General features: G+C 36.0%; 1 protein-coding gene across 1 annotated transcript in view; it reads right to left on the bottom strand.

The window, feature by feature from the left end:
• The window catches only part of LOC123541930 (C3 and PZP-like alpha-2-macroglobulin domain-containing protein 8), a 28155-nt gene that overhangs the window by 2054 nt on the left and 3812 nt on the right, over window positions 1-22289 (bottom strand). The window contains exons 4-18 of the mRNA XM_053531237.1: window positions 19678-19795; window positions 17790-17903; window positions 17276-17377; window positions 16410-16665; window positions 14053-14229; window positions 12439-12520; window positions 11438-11594; window positions 5901-5975; window positions 5135-5321; window positions 4472-4677; window positions 3895-4041; window positions 3375-3470; window positions 2456-2565; window positions 1909-2068; window positions 981-1089 (exon numbers count right to left, since the gene is read on the bottom strand). Of these exons, the coding sequence (XP_053387212.1) occupies window positions 981-1089; window positions 1909-2068; window positions 2456-2565; window positions 3375-3470; window positions 3895-4041; window positions 4472-4677; window positions 5135-5321; window positions 5901-5975; window positions 11438-11594; window positions 12439-12520; window positions 14053-14229; window positions 16410-16665; window positions 17276-17377; window positions 17790-17903; window positions 19678-19795 (2096 nt within the window). The remainder of the gene's footprint in view (window positions 1-980; window positions 1090-1908; window positions 2069-2455; window positions 2566-3374; window positions 3471-3894; window positions 4042-4471; window positions 4678-5134; window positions 5322-5900; window positions 5976-11437; window positions 11595-12438; window positions 12521-14052; window positions 14230-16409; window positions 16666-17275; window positions 17378-17789; window positions 17904-19677; window positions 19796-22289) is intronic.

Genomic DNA, 22289 nt, shown 5'->3' with positions numbered 1-22289 from the left:
GATTGCAAAATGTGGTCTCTATCGTGTTCACATGCAAATGTGGACGGACGGACGGACGGACGGACGACGGACGAATAATGGACAACGGGCGATCACAAAAGCTCACCTTGTCACTAAAAATGTCACTTTGCATTGTTACACAAGGGTGACAATAAAACTTCAACAACAAGACATCATAAAATGTAGCTGATGATCACAGTCCATCCTTTATGGTCCTATTCATATAAGGCTGGCATCCGAGCAACTTTGGATTCATTCATTCAAAAAGTGTATGAGGAATGAATACACAAAATTTCTTCACTTTGTACTATTTTTTGGAATTAAGAAAGGGCCATAATTCAGGAAAAAAAATAGCCACTGAAAAAAGTCCCTTAATTATAGTCATCTTCACATCAAGGTCCTTCATCTGTGAAAATTTCAAGCATATCCTTTCAATAGTGTTTGAAGAGTTGGACACTCAAGATTTTTCTCTATATTGTATAAAGCAAAACTATCAAAATGCCAGAACTGCGGTAAAAATAGTCCCAGCAAAAGTTCCTTCTTTTATGGTCAGCAGCACATCAAGCTTATTCATCTGTAAAAGTTGGAGGCAAATTATTCTAATTAATAGTGTATGAGGATTTTGACACACAGGATTCAGGGAAGCTTGTACGGATGAACGTACGGACGTACGGAGAGCAGCATCCCTATATGCCCCAAAATAAATGTGGGGGGCATATAAAGACTACCATCATTTTCTTTGTAGCGTTTATTTACAGAGAAGAAAGAAGGTAGAGCAATCTATAGTTGAGAGCAAAAAAGCTTAACAATTGTGATCTCGGGCTGAAATGAATTGCTCCAACAAGTTTCTGCAGGCAGCAAATCTAGTTGTTGTTTTTTTTCAGTCTCTTCTTATTTCTTATAGTTTTATTTGAAAATCGATACAGCATAGGACAGATTTAGACTTATTTCAACTGGCTTTTATAGTAACTATATTTTACCTGGTTCGTAGTAGTCGAACACCCGGATGGCCGCTGGTTTTGTCTTCGTGACAAGGTCCGTCCTGATCATCTCTATCGTCGCACATGTCTCTGGGTATGAAGGTAAAATCTGGAAGAAACGCATTATATCTCAAATACACTAATCTAAATATTGGCAAGACGTTTTATTAATATTTGCAGAACTAAGGTTTTGGACCTTGGTGACTATTTCAATTGCTGATAACTGATACGTAACAATAATTAAGTAAAGAATTATGTCTATGTAATAGTTACTTTGTCTACCAACGGGAGAAACTGAAAAAGGGAAAAGGACAGAAACGTTCCGAAAAAGTTTAGACAAAATCAAATGAACGTAAATTCTCCTCTGTTATATCATTTTTGGTCTTCAAATACAGTTTGATCATTTGTGTATAGTCTCTTGTGCTGTGAAATAAGTAAATACAATAATTCAATGTTCTCTCTTAAGACATGGAAAGTTATTAAGTCTTTTTTGCTCGACTACATATATTCGAAGATCAGGTGACACTATGACACTCACATGTTCATCGGCCACGGCGTTCCGACTTGGTTGTATTGTTTGTCAGGTCATCACAGTGAACAAGTGTGTGAAGTTTCACTCCAATCTAACAAGTAGTTACAGATAACCGGCTTACATACAAATTTTCTGCAAGCCGGTATCTCCGTAAACTGCAGTTGGAATAGGTTGAAACCTGTTCACTGTGATGGTCTGACATGCAGAGTTCAGGTTCCATAATTCTGTTTTACTGCTTTACGAATTATGCTCCTTTTCCACATTTGGATTTCATAAATTTTACTTTTGAGTAGTCAAACATTACTGTTCTCTAACAGCTCTACCGTCTGTCTGGAACCGTTCTACTCACCTAATCGTAGTACAACACTACCGTCTGTCTGAAACCGTTCTACTCACCTGATCGTAGTACAACACTACCGTCTTTTCTTCCCTTATTTCCGTTTGTCGGGCATTTCCAACCTTGGTGTTCGAGCTTTCAAGGTCAGCTGAGAAACCTGAGGGAAGATCGATCTCCATAACAGCCATGCCGGGACCATTAAACCGTTGTGGTAAATATCTGGGTAGGAAAAGTAGTGTTTATCAGTGACATGTGTTACATGTTTCCACCGTACCAGTATGGATACGAAACTACCGTACCAGTAAGGATATGAAACTACCAATTGATTTGAAAACTTGTCATACATGATTAAAATATCCTATAACAAAAATACAACAAACAGTACTAGAATTTGCAGTACGCATTTTATGTATTATGTCATTATATGCTTAAATTGAATTTTCCTAGATTTTTGTCAATGGCTCTTCTTCAAAATTACCTTTACACATGTGTATACGATGACAAAGAGGAGTTTCGTTATCCATGGTTACTTAAATATTTAAATTTGGTGATGATATTTCCATCTCCGCATTAAATTATACAGAAATGAAAAATGAGATACCTTACCTTGCGCAAGCGTTCAGAATGACAGAGCGAAGTGTTTCTTTGACGATGGTTGCCGTGATATTGAAGGCTGGGAGTGAGACTTCTGTCTCCACATTGAATGACACAGCGACCTAAAATGAGAAAAAATACAATGTTTTATGTGGATATTTTGAGAAGTATATCTGTTATATACATGTAAATAAAGCAGTCATTAAGACATTCGCCTTCATTTCTCGCTGTTACAGACTGATTCCCTGAAAGTCACTAACAACTGACAAAAGGCGACTGATGTATTTTCTTTTGTCAAGTTATGCCCGAACTGGTCCATATTTCAATTTGGACAGTACCATTCATCATTCGAAGGGGAGTTCACTGAAAATTTACTGACTGAATAGCGAACAGTTGCAGACCATGATCAGCCTGCACGGAGGTTAGGGCTGATCATGGCGCAGGCAGATCATGGTCTGCACTGCAAAGGTAGAATCACTTGCCACCAGCAGGCTCAAGGTTGCGCAATATATTATATTTAACAAATAATCAAGGCCTTCGCGTTGTTTATCGTCTGATTTACCACGGTTCAGAGTTCAGATGCGTAAGAAATGAACCACGAGGGCGTTAGCCCCAGTGGTTAAATACTGAAGCGTCTGAATGATGATCCGTGGTAAATTAGATGATAAATCACAAGAAGGCCTTGATTGTTTTTATTCTGACATGCTTATTGATATATTTTAATAAATGTTATACTGGACTTCATTTACGTGAGGAGTAATGTATCGGACGTCATGCGGCAATCTGACGTCATAATTGACGTCATGATGCTCTCTTACCGGTCCGCGCGTCAACCGTTGTTTATCGCAGAATATACAGAGCTTGATTTTCTTCTTTGTTTAACTGGAAATCAAATCGAGTCATGTTAGAATTAATAAAAAAAAACGCTTACCTGAACTAATGCGGAGCCATTGCCATGAGCCTGCAGAGAAACAGTCGGAGGATGGTTGCCACTGTTGTTGCTGCGAGATATTGCCGAGTGAGGTATCTTTTAAAGAAGATAGAAATTTCATATAACAAAAATCGGGTTATTATGTTATTATGTATCGGGTTATAAGAGTAGGTATAGTAATGTATAATATTTTATTTATGACATTATTGATATTGTCTGGATATCATTTGTTTTATCATTATTATTATGATCAATATTATCATCATTATCATCATCATCATTGTTATTATTACTATTATTATAATAATAATTATTATTATCATTATTATCATTATTGTTATTATTATTTGATTTTAATTTTCCTTGATGTTATGCGATATTACCAAACATCCATGCACTATATACATCAAGATATGTGTATTTCCGTTTAACATGCATGTTGTTATCATCATCTTGATTAATACTATTGAATTAATAGTAGCAATATTTTTATAAAATTAAAATAATTTAAGAAACTTACATCCACAAGCTTCAGAACCATCGCCTCCGATTTACCAATATGTATCTGTTTACTAAAATTGCCAGACGTGATATCTATGGTAAGGTCAACGGCATCTTTGAACATGGCTCCGTACTCTGACATCGCTTGAAGGCCAAGTACAGTATCCTAAAATAAAAGTATATAGAATAGTCATCCGTCTATGAACGCTACTAGAATATATATATATCATTATATATATATATCATATATATATAAACGACAAGATCATCGTTAAACACTATTAACTTTATGTAAGCTGCTAAAGCAATACCAATGGTAAGGTCAAGCACATCTTATAATGCCGCTCACTTGAAAACAGAGCATTGTAACCTGCAATAATAAAAACTAACCAAGCACGATTACCTACATTCAACACGAATTATGGTCTAACAATTTCCGTCCTTTTCTTTGTGCACATGATACTGCTTTCATTTTATAGGAAGACAATCTGTCAAAAATGAACAAATTCTATCTGATATTGCATGATGTTTTTATCGAGAGGTCAGAGCAAATACGTTTGTACCATTTTCTTGTCGCACAGAAAAGTAATACTTACTTGTGTAGATCTAAACCCTCCAAGTGAATTCCGCTGAGACACCAGCCATCTCAAGACCGGATATCCGGTTTGGATTTGTCCACTATGTACAAGGTAGAGCAAGGCATATGAAGCCACCTCTACCTCAAGAGGAGGACTCTGGTAGTAGCTGTATTCCCAACTACTTTGACGCCATGTCTTCGTCATGTTCCAGAACATCTTTCCATCTGGACATAAATTCAAATATATATTCAAATCAAGTCAAGTCAAATCAGAAATGTGGGTATTCAGTTGGTATAGACACTTGAATCTTTTTTCATTTCGTTTTGACCAAGACACCAGGATTTACAATTTGGAGATCTGCGACAGAATGAAGCTTCGTCATCGATCAGTTTTCAAAACTTTGTTCGGAAAGAAAACATAATTAAGCAATCAGATCCTGAAGTTCAGAGAAAATTTGTCAACCTGCCTTCTTGCGTCTGGATCAATTATATTGAACTATTTATTCGTGTTAAAGCTTCCGAAAGGTGTACTTGAAAGGTTCCATATGTCTACAGGAAACAGAATTTAGAATAACTGTCTTCCATTGAAAAAAATCTTTTAAATATAGAGCAAAAACAAAACAAAGGCAGTTTTAAATTTTCAAATCTGCATAATGTATGATTATAACCAAGAATATTTTACCTCCAGTTCTAGTGGCAAGATTCTTAAGCTGTTTGTAAGTCAAGAAGGCTTTCGCACTTCCGGATTTACTAAGCGCATAGCTGACTATAGCGAGATCATAAATGTCTGTAATATTATTGTTGATTACAGCATTCTCCAGGTACACCCTTGCTTTTGTTATTCCGTTATTGTAGTTATAATTGCTGTACTGAAATGATGACGACAAAATTTCAGACAAAAGTATTTCTAACGCTATGTTTTGCTGCCGTCTTTGCTTTAATTACTTCACTGGAATGATAGTGATACAATTGCACATGTACAGTCTTGCTCCGTAATTGGTATACTAAAATGGTGATAAATAACGTTTCAAAGTTATAACGTATTTCTAACGCATACCCTTGCGCGGTCTTAGAACATAATGAAAAACCTACAGCATTGTTAACAGGCAATCTCCATACATGTCCTAACTACAATATTTACCAGTTTATACGTTATTGATTGAAATCACGACAAATCAAAATGAAAAACAACATTATCCGTGCACTTGAAATCTTTCTGTAGATTTTCTAAAACTGTGTCGTTATTATTATTTTTCTTAAACTATGAGAATATCTAGTTCATATCTTGGAAAAACATAGTTCTAAATATTTCTCCAGTTCATTTCTAATGCTATGATATTAAAAAAGTCTACCCATGCTTCTTCATATCAAGAGAAGTAACATATGCAAATCTAAAAAGTCATGTAAGTTTACAGTTACAGTCATCAATCAAGGAAAGAAATACTTACTCGAAGGGTCATCTCAGCTTCTGTTAGAGCTATCAAAACAAATGCCGTAAGACTGTATCCAGAACTAGAACCCCCCTGAAAGAAACAATATTTCAAAACAAATTAAACAACTTATGTACATTCATCTATACTACTACGTTAAAGGCGACTAACCCCCCATCCCCCCGCCCCATCCCACACACATAAACACACACATCACACTCACACACACAGAAATAACATATAAGCATGTGCACTTTTTGAAAGTGATTATTACATTTATCCTTATATACACACTGGTCAATAATTTGTGCTACAGATTAGTATGAAGTTCAACACAAAAAAATTCTTGGCTAAAGTCAAAACTTAAAGGCAAGAAAAAATATGAAAATTTATTTTTTATGTACTAAATGTTTACTGAATGGCTTGCCAGTCAACAGTCAAAACTATTTAACCATTTCAAAATTTCCCTAAACTGCAGATTATACAAAAACGCGAATCTACCTATTCTTCTGGAATCATGGAATGTATTAAAGTTTCATGCCAAAACATGTACAAATGTATATAAAACTGTATGAAGTGCTTAAACTTTGGTAGATTTTTTATCGAATTTTTCACAAGCCGCTATGTATCGGGTATAATCACTTTAGTTCAAGTTATGCAAATTAAATAACTCTTGACTGATGCAAAATCAAATTAAATCTTTGTGGGTTGTAGAAAAAAGTCAGGTCGAAGAATCATATCAAAGCACAGACTTCAGCACTTCACAGTAGTACATGGAATAACTTTCAGAAAGAATCGTAGCGATTCATGACTATCGCCAAGATATCATGCCAACAGAATGTGCAGCTTTTACCAAATCTACTAAAATTGTTGCAAACTCTTAAATCCATAAAAATTCTTTGAAAGCATAGAATGCAAAGAAATAAACTTTTATCAAGCTTAACTGGACCTCAATGCAAATGAAAAGTAATGAAAACCTAAAAACATCTAATGACCTCAGCGGAGCTCTATTTCCATAAACATTGAATGTACCCTGAACCTTTTTTACTTAAAGGCTGCTGTGGTACTGTAAACCAAATCTGAAGAAGCTCCTTTACAACCATAGACTAAGACGTTAGTTAAATGGAGTTAGGAGACTTAGAACGCAATAACGAGTCTGTCACTTTCTTAGTCTGAAAGATAAATTTGGATTAAACCAGGCCAGTTCAATGCAGTTCTTTCTGCTAAAGATTGAGACTGCAAACGTTGCTTTCACATATACCAGAGATGAACTACGGTTCCCTAGTTGAATCTTTGTCTCGGGACGAACTTATAATATATGAGTATGAGAACTTTGCGGTATCAAGTCAAATAACAGATACCGCAAGTCAAATGACAGACGTTCATCAGGTTTTGAACGTTCTGATCTCACATACAGAGAACAGTTTTATTGTCACAAAGCTGCGCAAATGGCTATGTTCTGTTTGCGTTTCATTCGAAGACAGCGCCAGCAGTCAAACAACCAAACAAAGTACCCACAGTGGTGCACTGTGTATACTGCCTATTGATGGGGAATAACCAACAAACAAGCAAACTACATACCCGCAGTGATGCACTGTGTATACTGCCTATTGATGGGGAATAACCAACCAACAATCAAACTTCATACCCGCATATGGCAAGCCAATTGTCCAATAATTACGTGAACCCTAGTTCACGGTCGAAAAACTAGGATTAACGATCGATAAACTAGGTTTTTCGAACGTAAAACTAGGTTTTTCGAATACTAACCTATATTTTCAAGCGAAAACATAGGATAACGCCGTGAACCATAGTTCACGCTCGTAAATGTAGGTTCACGATTGTAAACCCCAGTTCACGCTCGTAAACATAGGTTCACGTTCGTAAACTATGGTTTACGAGCATGAACCGGGGTTTACGAGCGTAAATATAGGATAACGATCGTAAACATAGGATAACGACCGAAACTCATAGTTCAATCGAGAAACCTAGTTTATCAAACGTAAACCATGGTTTACGGTTGATATATTAGGATTATAGAATCAACAATGAATTTCGGGCGTGAACATGGGTTTACGGCCATGAACCTATGTTTACGACCGTGAACCATAGTTTACGGACCTGAACCTATATTTTCGAGCGTGAACCTATGTTTACGAACGTGAACTTGGGTTTACGAGCGTGAACTTAGGTTTACGTTCGATAAACCAGGTTTTTCAAACGTAAAACCAGGTTTTTCAAATACTAACCTATTTTTTCGAGCGAAAACATAGGATAACATCGTAAACCATAGTTCACGCTCGTAAACGTAGGTTCACGTTCGTAAACCCAAGTTTACGGTCGTAAACATAGGATAACGACCGAAATTCATAGTTCAATCGAGAAACCTAGTTTATCGAACGTAAACCATGGTTTACGTTTGATATACTAGGATTATGAAATCAACTACCAATTTCGGCCGTAAACCTATGTTTACGGTCGTGAACCTATATTTACGAGCGTGAACCTAGGTTTACGGCCGTGAACTACAGTTTACCTTCGTAAAACCGTGTTTATCGATTTTTAACTACATGGCAAGCCAATTGTCCAATAATTACGTGAACCCTAGTTCACGGTCGAAAAACTAGGATTAACGATCGATAAACTAGGTTTTTCGAACGTAAAACTAGGTTTTTCGAATACTAACCTATATTTTCGAGCGAAAACATAGGATAACGCCGTGAACCATAGTTCACGCTCGTAAATATAGGTTCACGATTGTAAACCCCAGTTCACGCTCGTAAACATAGGTTCACGTTCGTAAACTATGGTTTACGAGCGTAAACATAGGATAACGATCGTAAACATAGGATAACGACCGAAACTCATAGTTCAATCGAGAAACCTAGTTTATCAAACGTAAACCATGGTTTACGGTCGATATATTAGGATTATAGAATCAACAATGAATTTCGGGCGTGAACATGGGTTTACGGCCATGAACCTATGTTTACGGACGTGAACCTATGTTTACGACCGTGAACCATAGTTTATGGACCTGAACCTATATTTTCGAGCGTGAACCTATGTTTACGAACGTGAACTTGTGTTTACGAGCGTGAACTTAGGTTTACGTTCGATAAACCAGGTTTTTCAAACGTAAAACCAGGTTTTTCAAATACTAACTTATTTTTTCGAGCGAAAACATAGGATAACGTCGTAAACCATAGTTCACGCTCGTAAACGTAGGTTCACGTTCGTAAACCCAAGTTTACAGTCGTAAACATAGGATAACGACTGAAATTCATAGTTCAATCGAGAAACCTAGTTTATCGAACGTAAACCTGGGTTCACGAGCGTAAACTATGGTTTACGCCCGGTATCTGATGTTTTCATTCGAAAATATAGGTTAGTATTTGAAAAACCTAGTTTTACGTTCGAAAAACCTAGTTTATCGATCGTTAATCCTAGTTTTTTGACCGTGAACCGGGGTTCCCATAATTATTGGACAATTGGCTTGCCATACCCGCAGGGATGTACTATGTATACTACCTATTGATGGGTAATTAACACCGAAAAAGCAACATATCCGTAGTGATGTACTGTGTACAACGGAAAGTAAACAGCAAACAAGCAAACTACATACCCGCAGTGATGTACTGTGTACACCACCTATTGAAGGGGAATAACCAACAAACAAGCCAACTACATACCTGCACTGCTGTACTGTGTACGCTGCCTATTGAAGGGGAATAACCAACAAAAAAGCAAACTACATATCCGTAGTGATGTACTGTTTACAACGGAAAGTAACCAACAAACAAGCAAACTACATACCCGCAGTGATGTACTGTGTACACCACCTACTGAAGGGGAATAACCAACAAACAAGCAAACTACATACCCGCAGTGATGTACCGTGTACACTGCCTATTGATGGGGAATAACCAACAAACAAGCAAACTACATACCCGCAGTGATGTACTGTGTACACTGCCTATTGATGGGGAATAACCAACAAACAACCAAACTACATACCCGCAGTGATGTACTGTGTATACTGCCTATTGAAGGGGAATAACCAACAAACAAGCAAACTACATACCCGCAGTGATGTACTGTGTACACCGCCTTTTGATGGGGAATAACCAACAAACAAGCAAACTCCATACCAGCAGCGATGTACTGTGTACACTGCCTATTGATGGGGAATAACCAACAAACAAGCAAACTACATATCCACAGCGATGTACTGTGTATACTGCCTATTGATGGGGAATAACCAACAAACAAGCAAACTACGTACCCGCAGTGATGTACCGTGTATACTGCCTATTGATGGGGAATAACCAACAAACAAGCAAACTACATATCCACAGCGATGTACTGTGTATACTGCCTATTGATGGGGAATAACCAACAAACAAGCAAACTACGTACCCGCAGCGATGTACCGTATATACTGCCTGTTGATGGGGAATAACCAACAAACAAGCAAACTACATACCCGCAGCGATGTAGCGTGTACACTGCCTATTGATGCGGAATAACCAACAAACAAGCAAACTACATACGCGCAGCGATGTACTGTGTATACTGCCTATTGATGGGGAATAACCAACAAACAAGCAAACTACATACCCGCAGTGATGTACTGTGTACACCGCCTATTGATGGGGAATAACCAACAAACAAGCAAACTACATACCCACAGTGATGTAGCTATTGATGCGGAATAACCAACAAACAAGCAAACTACATACCCGCAGTGATGTAGCGTGTACACTGCCTATTGATGGGGGAATAACCAACAAACAAGCAAACTCCATACCAGCAGCGATGTACTGTGTATACCAAGCAAACTACATACCCGCAGGGATGTACTGTGTACACTGCCTATTGATGGGGAATAACCAACAAACAAGCAAACTACATACCCGCAGTGATGTAGCGTGTACACTGCCTATTGATGGGGGAATAACCAACAAACAAGCAAACTCCATACCAGCAGCGATGTACTGTGTAAACCAAGCAAACTATATACCCGCAGGGATGTACTGTGTACACTGCCTATTGACGGGGAATAACCAACAACAACAAACACATACCCGCAGAGTACGTGTACACTGCCTATGATGGAATAACAACAAACAAGCAAACCAACCACAGGATGTACTGTGTAAACCAACAAACAATACCCGCAGATTACGTGTACACTGCCTATTGATGGGGAATAACCAACAAACAAGCAATCAACCACACAAGTACGTCACGCCTATTTAGGAATAACCAACAAAAAGCAAACACATACCGCAGATGTACTGTGTACACTGCCTATTTATGGGGAATAACCAACAAACAAGCAAACTACGTACCCGCAGTGATGTACCATATATACTGCCTATTGATGCGGAATAACCAACAAACAAGCAAACTACATATGCGCAGCGATGTACTATGTATACTGCCTTTTGATGGGGAATAACCAACAAACGAGCAAACTACATACCCGCAGTGATGTACTGTGTATACTGCCTATTGATGGGGAATAACCAATAAACAAGCAAACTATGTACCCGCAGTGATGTACTGTGTACGCTTCCTACTGATGGGAAGGAGCCGTCATAATTCTGGTAGCGAAGAATCCAGCTGCCTGCTCTTTGCAGTACATCATCAGATACAAAAATATGTTCCCTCGCCTGATGGAATGACTTCAGTACAAACGCTGTTAACCTGTCAATCAGAGTATTTATGTCATTTTAAACGTCTACTGGAAATGTTCAAACAATCGCTGCGCACAAATTAAGATTTTTGTCTTGATAAAACTTATTTTTCCAACCGGTTAAGTATGATTTTTTACTCATATCATATATTATACAATTACTGACTTTTTTATAGGTTGATATCAGGATTTATCAACCCAAAAAAGTTATATTCACCGAGTCGAAGGCGAGGTGAATATAACTTTTTGAGGGTGGATAAATCCTGATATCAACCTATGAAAAAGTCAATAATTGTTTTATTACATGAATAGATGTATAGTCAGTCTAGTTACTTACTGTTGTATTCTCATTTAATTGGACGATTGAAATTGGAAATATTGCGGTCCATTTTTAGACAAAACCAGGTTGATATCGGTTTTCCAAGCACCTACTTCGATCTATTTTTATTATCGTACTATTTATATCCCAAGATATGATATGTACCAATTACTTTTCGAACCGTTTTCAGCCAATCAGAGAAACAATAGAACAGAATCATGTAATAATATATATTTTCTTACAATTGGTCAATATAACAAGAAACAGACAACGGATGGATGGTGTTTTCTTTTCCGACTGACTTAATCCTCTTGTACTTACCAAAGAGTCGACTGCAATTAATGAAATCTGTAAAAAGATCCTTTGGAAGCACAAAAGTTAGCGATTAAAATAATGTCATTCCAACTCCAATTCAGTCTGACACATTTGTACCTAGCCAGCCAAATCGTAAGTTAAAATGCTTCATGTAACTGAAAATTCCTTCAAGGATGATTTAAAACTTACTTATAAAAAATAATATAATCTTTCTAAATTACCACATGCTGCCCTGGTTGTCACTCTCACCCCAGATGCTGAATGAACCGTCCGTTCGTTGAAATGTCAGTTCCCGCTGGTACCCTTTATGAAAACAGAGCAACGAAATATCAATTCATGTTGATACCGTTTAAGAAAAAAGAACAATGAAATGTCAGTTCCTTTTGATATCATTTATGAAAACAAAACAATAATAAGTCAGTTCCTGTTGGTTACAAAAAAAAAAATAATGAAATGTCACTTCCCTTTTGGTACCCTTTAAGAAAAAGAACAATGAAATTTTAATTCTAGTTGGAACCCTTTATGAAAACAGAAAATAAAAAGTCAATTCTCATTGGTATAATTTATGAAAAAGAACAATGAAATGTAAATTCCTGTAGGTACACTTTAAGAAAATTGAAAAATGAAATGTCAGTTCCTTTTACAGGTTATGAAAATAGAACAATGAAATGTCTGTTCCTGCTGGTACACTTTATGAAAATAGAACAATTAAATGTCAGTTCCGCTGGAACCTTTTATGAAAATAGAAAAATGAAATGTCAGTTCCTTTTACAGGTTATGAAAATAGAACAATGAAATGTATGTTCCTACTGGTACACTTTATGAAAATAGAACAATTAAATGTCTGTTCATGCTGGTACACTTTATGAAAATAGAAAACTCAATTAAATGTCAGTTCCACTGGAACCTTTTATGAAAATAGAAAAATGAAAATGTCAGTTCCTTTTACAGGTTATGGAAATAGAACCATTAAATGTATGTTCCTACTGGTACACTTTATGAAAATAGAACAATTAAATGTCAGTTCCTACTGGTACACTTTATGAAAATAGAACAATGAAATGTCAGTTCCTGCTGGTACACTTTATGAAAATAGAACAATTAAATGTCTGTTCCTACTGGTACACTTTATGAAAATAGAACAATGAAATGTCAGTTCCTGCTGGTACACTTTATGAAAATAGAACAATTAAATGTCAGTTCCTGCTGGTACACTTTATGAAAATAGAACAATTAAATGTCAGTTCCTGCTGGTACACTTTATGAAAATAGAACAATTAAATGTCAGTTCCTGCTGGTACACTTTATGAAAATAGAACAATTAAATGTCAGTATGAAAATAGAAAAATGAACATTAATAAAATAAAATAGAAATGTCAGTTCCTGCTGGTATCCTTTATGACAACAGAACAATGAAAAGTCAGTTCCCGCTGGTACTCTATATGAAAAGAGAATAATGAAATGTCAGTTCCCGCTGGTACCATTTATGAAAACAGAACAAACAAATTCCTGCTGGTACCTTTCATGAAATTAGAAAAATGAATTGTCAGTTTTCGCTGGTAACCTTAATAATGAAAATGTCGGTTCCCGCTGGTACTTTATATGTAAAGAGAACAATGAAATGTCAGTTCCAGCTGGTACTCTTTATGAGTGGCAATGCCAACTTCAATGATGAATTTCAAAGTACCTTTATCAGTAAATTTGGAAAGCGTTTAATCTTCCACAAAAAACAAATACGCGTAGAAGTCTGTTAAATGTTTATGGCATTTGTATTGAATTTGTTTGCTGATACAAGAAACAAACATAAATAGTATCAAAATTTAGAACATAAATACCTTTCAACATGTACTCGAGTGTCATTGACTCGATGTCTGACGTGAGCTTGTTCGTTTTCTTCAAGTAGTTATAAACGAATACATCCGGAGCCAGGTTAGTGATAGTTTGCTCTCCGCATCCAGTGGGCATGCGCAGTAAACGCTTCAAATTCTTCACCGTGGGCCCCATGGTGTCACCTAGGAAACGAAATCAGTGACCATCAAACAATCTGCATTGATGGGATTTATATGCAATTTTGCTGTGATGGGATCCCTCGGTGGAATACATTTAGGTCTGGACCGTGGGGGCGTGTCCTTGATGCATTAAATAACTGCTACAAGCACAAGATACATGGAAAATAAAGATTGGTCTCTGAACGTATTTACCGGATGTCCATACCATTCTTAATTACAGACTGTTGAGACTCGGTATGAACAGAAGAATCGTTTTAGTTTATAGGAGAGATCGTGTTTGTACACAAATCGTTTGTATATTCTATTTTTAGAACTGATAAGACAAAGATCGGGTGGGCAGACGCCGAGCGTCCATGTTTTTTGTTTTTTTGTTAACAGTGATGTTTTTCTAACGGCTTAAATTTTCTTTAAACATAAATAATATCGCTAATTTTTTATCAATGGAAAGGATATAAAACAAGCAATTTATTGATAACTTTTAATTATTATTTCGAAATAAAATGGATTAATTATGAACGCTTAACTTACAGTGTTTTTTCTAAAAGTTTGGAGCATCGCTATGCCGCTATTAAAATCATATGTCATTTAAAACGGTTATTCATTTTCAAAAGATATTTGAATAAGAAAATATGAAAATCGTAAGCATTTCAAAACTTTTTGAATTTTTAAAATCCATAAATGAACGAAAAAGTTATTAAAAATTAAATATTCCGATCCCATACACAAACGTTGTAAAAATATTTTGTTTTTCCCACCACCAGATAAACAGGTGTTGATGCATGACGTCAGGGCGATCTCTCCTATACGAATTAGTTTTAGCTCGATTGTGATGAAAGCTTCAAGCTTATTTGAACCACTCTCGGGTCCGCTTCCTGGAAAACCCAGTACTGGTGTCATATGAGAGGTCATGGTCGTGACCCCAGTGGGGCTCGAACCCACGATCCCTGGACTGAGCGGCCGACACCTTATCCACTAGACCACCGCTCCCCTAAGAAGAATTGTTGGTAGCTATCTGGCATTAGGACATGCTTATAAGAAACAAACAAACTATCAGGTAGCTAACTACTGTCAGGACATTGCTTACCAGCAATAAACAAAATATCAGGTAGCTAACTGCAATCAAGGCATTGCTTATCAGCAATAAACAAACTATCAGGTAACTAACTGCCGTCAGGACATTGCTTATCAGCAACATACAAACCGTCAGGTAGTTAACTGCAAACATGACATTGTTTATCAGCAATAAACAAACTATCAGGTAGCTAACTGCCGTCAGGACATTGCTTATCAGCAACATACAAACTGTCAGGTAGTTAACTGCAAACACTACATTGCTTATCAGCAACATACAAACTATCAGGTACCTTAAACTGCCATCAGAACATTGCTTATCAGCAATATGCAAACTGTCAGGTAGTTAACTGCAAATATGACATTGCTTATCAGCAATAAAAAAACTATCAGGTAGCTAACTGCAATCAGGACATTGCTTTTCAGCAACATAAAACTATCAGGTAGTTAACTGCTAACACTACATTGCTTATCAGCAATATGCAAACTGTCAGGTAATTAACTGCAAATATGACATTGCTTATCAGCAATAAACAAACTATCAGGTAGCTAACAGCCATCAGGACATTGCTCATATCGGGTAACTAATTGCAATCAGGACATAGCTTATCAGCAACATAAAACTATCAGGTAGTTAACTGCCATCAGGACATTACTTATCAGCAATAAACAAACTATCAGGTAGATAACTGCCATCAAGACATTGCTTATCAGCAATAAACAAACTATCAGGTAGCTAACTGCCATCAGGACATTACTTATCACCAATTAACTAACTGTCAGGTAGATAACTGCCATCAGGACATTACTTATCACCAATAAACAAACTATCAGGTAGATAACTGCCATCAGGACATTACTTATCACCAATAAACAAACTATCAAGTAGATAACTGCCATCAGGTCATTTGCTTATCACAACATACAAACTATCAGGTAACTAACTGCCATCAGGACATTGCTTATCAGCAACAGACAAATTATCAGAAAAAAATTATGGAAGTTAAACTGATTGCCGTCTATAGCGAAATAATTTGAGAGAAAAAAGAAGTATAACACAAGAAAGGATTTAAAAACTCTGTTTTAACTCAAAAGCAAACAAAAATATATACCGATTGCTGAGACTTGAATCTTCTGTGAGTCAGCAACGAAACTTGGTGGGAAGCTAAGCGGTACATCAACTGCCGTGTTCTCATTTAGTATCAGAGGTATATTGAAATGCATGGGCGTTCCTTCAGCCTCCACAATTAGTTCTTTCTTTACTCTGTCAGCTGACAGAACAGTCTGTGCTTTCACTGCAATTTCTGCAACCCCGACGATATTGGCAACAACCGGAACAAAGATTGATTTTGCCTGTCCGGCTTCAATCTGAAAATATGTTGGAAAAAGATATATTATAGATATGGGCCCAAAAACTAAAGACTGGTAGAGTAGTAGTATACTATATAAATATTGCATTCTTAAGAGGGCGACTGAAAAATGTATCTGCTTGGTTAAGTAAATATATTGACATAATCGACTAACTGTAGAATATTAACATGAATGAAATATAGACATAGATGTGGAACATTCTCAATTTGATTTGTTTTTGCCTGTTGATATAAGACGAACGCTTTACAAGCAAATATCAATAGCGCTTTGATTGTTGCAGTCTAAGGAGATTATATGACGTGCTCAAAATAAATCAGTGCTTTTGCGCATGAAATGCTGATTTCACTGGTACGGAAATATAAAAGAAATTCTCAATAAAACAGTTCTCCATGTAAGAAAGCCATCAAATCTTCTTCCATAATCAAAAAATGGAAAAGCCACCATATGACTATGCTAAAGCGTGCTGGTTTCACTCTATACACAACGAAAACAAACAAATGACAGCAAATTAGTACAATGTCAACAGAATATTTTATAAAGATATATATGAAAGAAATGAGGACTTTCTCTAAAATATATATTTTTTTGTAAATACTAAAAAACATACATGTATGGTCTGTGTTATATCCTTAGAGACAAAGATTGTATGTCCTGGAGCGTCATGAACTATCACCTTAAAGTCGGAAGACTTTTCAAGCGTAACTACAACCTGTAATTATCACGAAGAAGTATCTAAAATGATCTCAAAACTTATTATGTATAATACATAAAAAACAATAAACGAATTAAGTAAGATTTCTTGGTGTTCTAAATATTTAGATCATATTCAAATTATATACACTTCGTGACCTTATTGTTCTATCGTATTTAAACGTCACAATAATTCATGTATTCATAGAGCTATCGTACTTAAATTGCAACTTCCGTACTGCATTATCTGCTTTACTTAAATTTCACGCATGTTTGTGTTTTTAGGGCCATTTTAGTTATGACTAACAATTCCAGCTAGCATACGATTTTGCTTATAATTCATAACAATGTGTGAGTCTGGCGGTGTGCGTTCATTCTTTAAACACTAATCTTTCTAACACGTATTAAAAAACAAGCTAAAGAATGCTTACATCGAGATCCTGTCCCATGTAGTTAAAAACGTTTGCCTGAATGACAACTTCCTCTCCGCGGACAACCGAATATGGCAAGTTAAGGTTGATGAAAAATGGCCGGAACGTTGTAAACTGAAATAAATTATATAATATAATATATTATATAGTAATTCTTTAATTTCAAAGCCGACAGCCTTTGTATGATTAAATGGAATCGTGTACGTGTTATTTTTTTTTCAGCGATAATTTTTAAAACAATACATTTTTTTTTAATCAAATGAATAACTTTTCCAAATAATGCAATTACATATACCAACTGAATGACTGTGCGAGTGACGGTTTTGAATATATTAGTTACTTCAACAAAGTAAATGCATAATTACATTAACCAAGTGAGTGACTGTTTTAGATAGAAAAAAATACATAAACCAACAAATTGACTGTGTGACAGTTTTGATTATTACAGCTCCTTCAACCAATAAAATGCATAAATCAAGCGAGTGGCTGTTTTAAACTTTACCACAAATATTTCCACATAAATCAACGTTCCGGTTACATGTAATAGAAAGTGACTTTTTTATTCAATAATAATTCAATGGCTTGTTAAACATTGTAGCTACTTCAGCCATGATGTCAATTTCCAAATGTAACGAACATCACTTCAGACTGTTTGAAATAATTATATTTAACCAAGTGACTGATGGCTCCAAATCAAACAATTTTTTCAACGAGTGAGTTACTGTTTTTAACTTTACTACAAATATTTCCACATAGTCAACGGTACTGACTGTTTCATTCAATAATTATTAAATGGCTAGCTACTTCAGCCACGATGTCAATTTCAAATTAAACAAACAGTTATTCAGACTATTTCATTGAAAGTATTAAACATTGCCACAATCAATTCAACCAAGTGGCAAAATCATATGTAACGTAGTATAATACTTGTATTGAAATAGAAAGGCTGCTATAATTATTGCGAACGTTTAGTGCACGGAGTGATACAAAAACCAAAACGCTTATCAATTGTGCCTGTGGGTTTTCAATTTAATAATATGATCAAAGAATCTGAAATGTTTTAGTTTATAATGTTATATTTATCATACTACAATTATTATTCCATCTCTTGAGATGGAATATTTTAATTCGGTAAGTCACACTTGACTGAGCTACTGATATTGAAAGCTGTTGTAATTACAAGCTGGCCAATTAAACTCCGTGACCTTAGAAATAACCTCTGACGTTAAACTATTCTTTCCTAATTGAGGCGACTCTCTCACTGAACGCGTTCCATGGATTACATATTACTAAACCCGAGGATGATTGATTGCATGATTCTTTTATTTCCTCAATTCTTGAAGAACATAACATATGTACATTCAGTCGACCAGATAGACATACATCAGCAAATTTAAATGTAAACAACTAAATATTATCGTTACCTTCAAATGCATGGTTAATATGTGAAAACAAACCCTATTGCGACCCTCTAACTATGCGCAACAAATTCACGCATCGAATCGTAATGGAATGACCGGGTCAATTGTCTATTGCCGTATATACTTTACTGAAAGTGGTAACAGGTTTAATTTGTTGTTGGATTTAACAATTTATGTTAAATAACTAGCGTAAGTACTTACCTGACATTTTTGACCGTATAAAACAGACGTTGCAACCAAAATTTTACAAGATGATCATTTTATATTTATATAGATGTGCCCTAGAAGGAACTTTTGCTATGCTTTAACTTGTAATATCAGTTGAAAATCAGCTTTACAATAAGATCAAGAATTTCAAGTCGCTCACTGTGATTAATCAACGTACACAATTATATTTAAACTGCTAAATTTACAAAGCTACAGAGAAAGTTAGAAAAAAAGTTCGTCTCTCATCGTAGAAAGTTTACCTTAGACGCTCCATCGGTTATTCCTAGTCCAGACAGCGTGTTCACAGAAAATGCTGTTGCGTACCATGATGTTATAGTGTCCGGTACCGTGGTTGTTAAAGTTCCAGTTCCATTTGAACTACAAAATAAAAGTTAATAGTTTAGCGTACATGAAGTTTTAACAGTTTAATATCTGAAACAAGCAGTGTTTGTAAAACACATATGCCTCAGTGGTGACCTGTGTAAAACACTTACGTATAAATTTTATATGCCATGTCATTGACCTTTGACCTACTGACCTCAGAAACATCAGCTTTAATTTACCGAGTACAAGTAATAATCTTTTAATTTTAAATGCTTTTCCACCAATGAATCAGAAACAATTCCTAATCTCAAGATCACTGCGGCCCTAAACATTGACCTAAAATCAAAAGCGGTTATCTCCAGAGCATATACAATATTCCTATCAAAGTTAACAGTCGTATTTACGCCTATATATTGATCAGAAACCAATATCGAGGTCAGTGTGACACTGACCTTTGACTATTGGCTAAGAAAATGCAAATCATCTTCTGACCTTAGGCAGTCACCATATGAAATTTAAAGTCAGTAGGCCAACTGGTTCTTCATTTATTGGCCGAAAACCATTTTTCAGTCTCCAGGTTACTATGACATTGACCTTTGACTTATCAGTCAATAATAATATGTTCATCTACTGTCCACAGGCAATCATCCAACGAAATTTGACTACTGTACTGGTTTCCCAGTAGTTTCCGGACCCAAGTAGTTTTCCGGACCTTTTACATTTCGTGCTGTATAGACTTTACGACGTCGTAAAGCATCTGGGTAACAATATCATATCATCTACACCTTTGTTGCCTTTAAATAGCAGCGAAAACCAAGCATTACCGAACTTATTTATTATCTGAATATCCCGGTTGTTTCAATTTACTCCGATGTAATGTTTACACAAGAAATTGTCAACTGCAGGGGAATTCCAGTTACAGTGCGCATGCGCAGAAATTGAGGCCCCTTGAAGGTAAACATCAGTCAATTGATGCTCCCATTTACAGATGATACAGTAAAAACATTAATTTCCGATAGTAATGAAAATAACCAATGAAAGTCAGAAAAAATCGACCTATTCACACTACGGCATTAAATTATCGATTAAAAATAGAAACCAAAATAGACAGGGATTTACCTATGATACCGTCTATCAATCAAATATCTAGCCCGAGTGGCCAGGGCGTTAGACTACTAATGTTGAGACCGGTCTTGTTCTTTTTTTAAAGTTGTTAATTATATCAAAAGTTCTTAATTTCTTTTTTTGTAATATTACCAGTCCGCTAAATACGTCCCGTCATTTTAGCGTGACGTTGCTTGCAAACGTCATTCAAACGTAATTAGACGTAACTGTTATGAGCGTATTATAAATCTGGTATTTGTTAAATTCTTGAAATATTCTTTTCAAATCATCATCATGCCTTAGAATTATGTTTTAATTTTGAATATATATAACGAAATCGGAAATCTTTGCTTTTACAGAAAGCTTACAACTTTTACAATGAAAGGTCCGAAAACTACTCGGACTAACTGAGATATTAATGGAATTAATTGCCCCGTTTGAGGCCTCATCTACATTTGTGTTATGAACGCAAGTGTAATACGAATTTTGCATGGTGTTAACGAAGAACCTAGCTTTTTTCTGTGAAAATTTTATGTTTCTACTATGTTTTGTTTGAAAATTACTGGCAAAAAATAGCGATTTCGGTCCGGAAACTACTGGTTAACCAGTAGGCCAAAGTGTTCTATAGTTACAGAGTGGAAGCTATTTTCAGTCGCACAGTCATTGTGTTATTGACCTTTGGCCTTCTAACCTTATAAACAACCTTAGGCAATTATGATCCTAGTTTAATGACTGTATGCAAAAGCGTTGTTTAGATAATACGCCGTTTTTCAGTCTAGAGGTCATTGCCTAAGATGGAGAAAGTTTATCTGGCTCGGCTCCGGACGTTATCAGGTTCGCCTTCGGCTCAACCGATAACCTCCTCCACCTCGCCAGATAAACTTTCTCATCTACGGCACTAACCTATTTTTCTATTTATCTTGTCATTACTTCATTTTCCGATATTTGGCAATTTGTTTTACAAAAATAAGTGTGCGACAACCGTTTTAATGACGTCATATTTGTAATGACGTCACTTATATAATGACGTAATCACCGACACAGTAATGTGGTTACAATTACAGATCGCAATAACTTCTTCGTTTTTGAATAAAAACTCATTATTTGACCACTCATTTTCTTAGTTCGGATATTTCCAACACAATGGTGATGGTTTCAATGCAAAATTTCTTATGACAACAATATCGATCATAAGGTCACATGATCAACTGACCGTATATCACTGGTCACGTGTCAACTGACGGTATATCAAAAAAGATATACGGCACCCTGATATCGGGTCGAAAATACTGTAAGTGACGGGATAAATTCATTATATCATGTTCAAATACTGTAGGCCTAAACATTCTCTAGTTATTGATCAGAAACCAGATAGTGCCGACAAACAGACAGACAGACAGTGGGCAAAACAATATACTCCCTCTTCTTCGAAGGTTGGGAGCAT

The sequence above is a fragment of the Mercenaria mercenaria genome, chromosome 19 (genome assembly GCF_021730395.1).
Source record: "Mercenaria mercenaria strain notata chromosome 19, MADL_Memer_1, whole genome shotgun sequence".
Classification (NCBI taxonomy): domain Eukaryota; kingdom Metazoa; phylum Mollusca; class Bivalvia; order Venerida; family Veneridae; genus Mercenaria; species Mercenaria mercenaria.
This window is presented reverse-complemented; position numbering and strand designations above follow the sequence as displayed.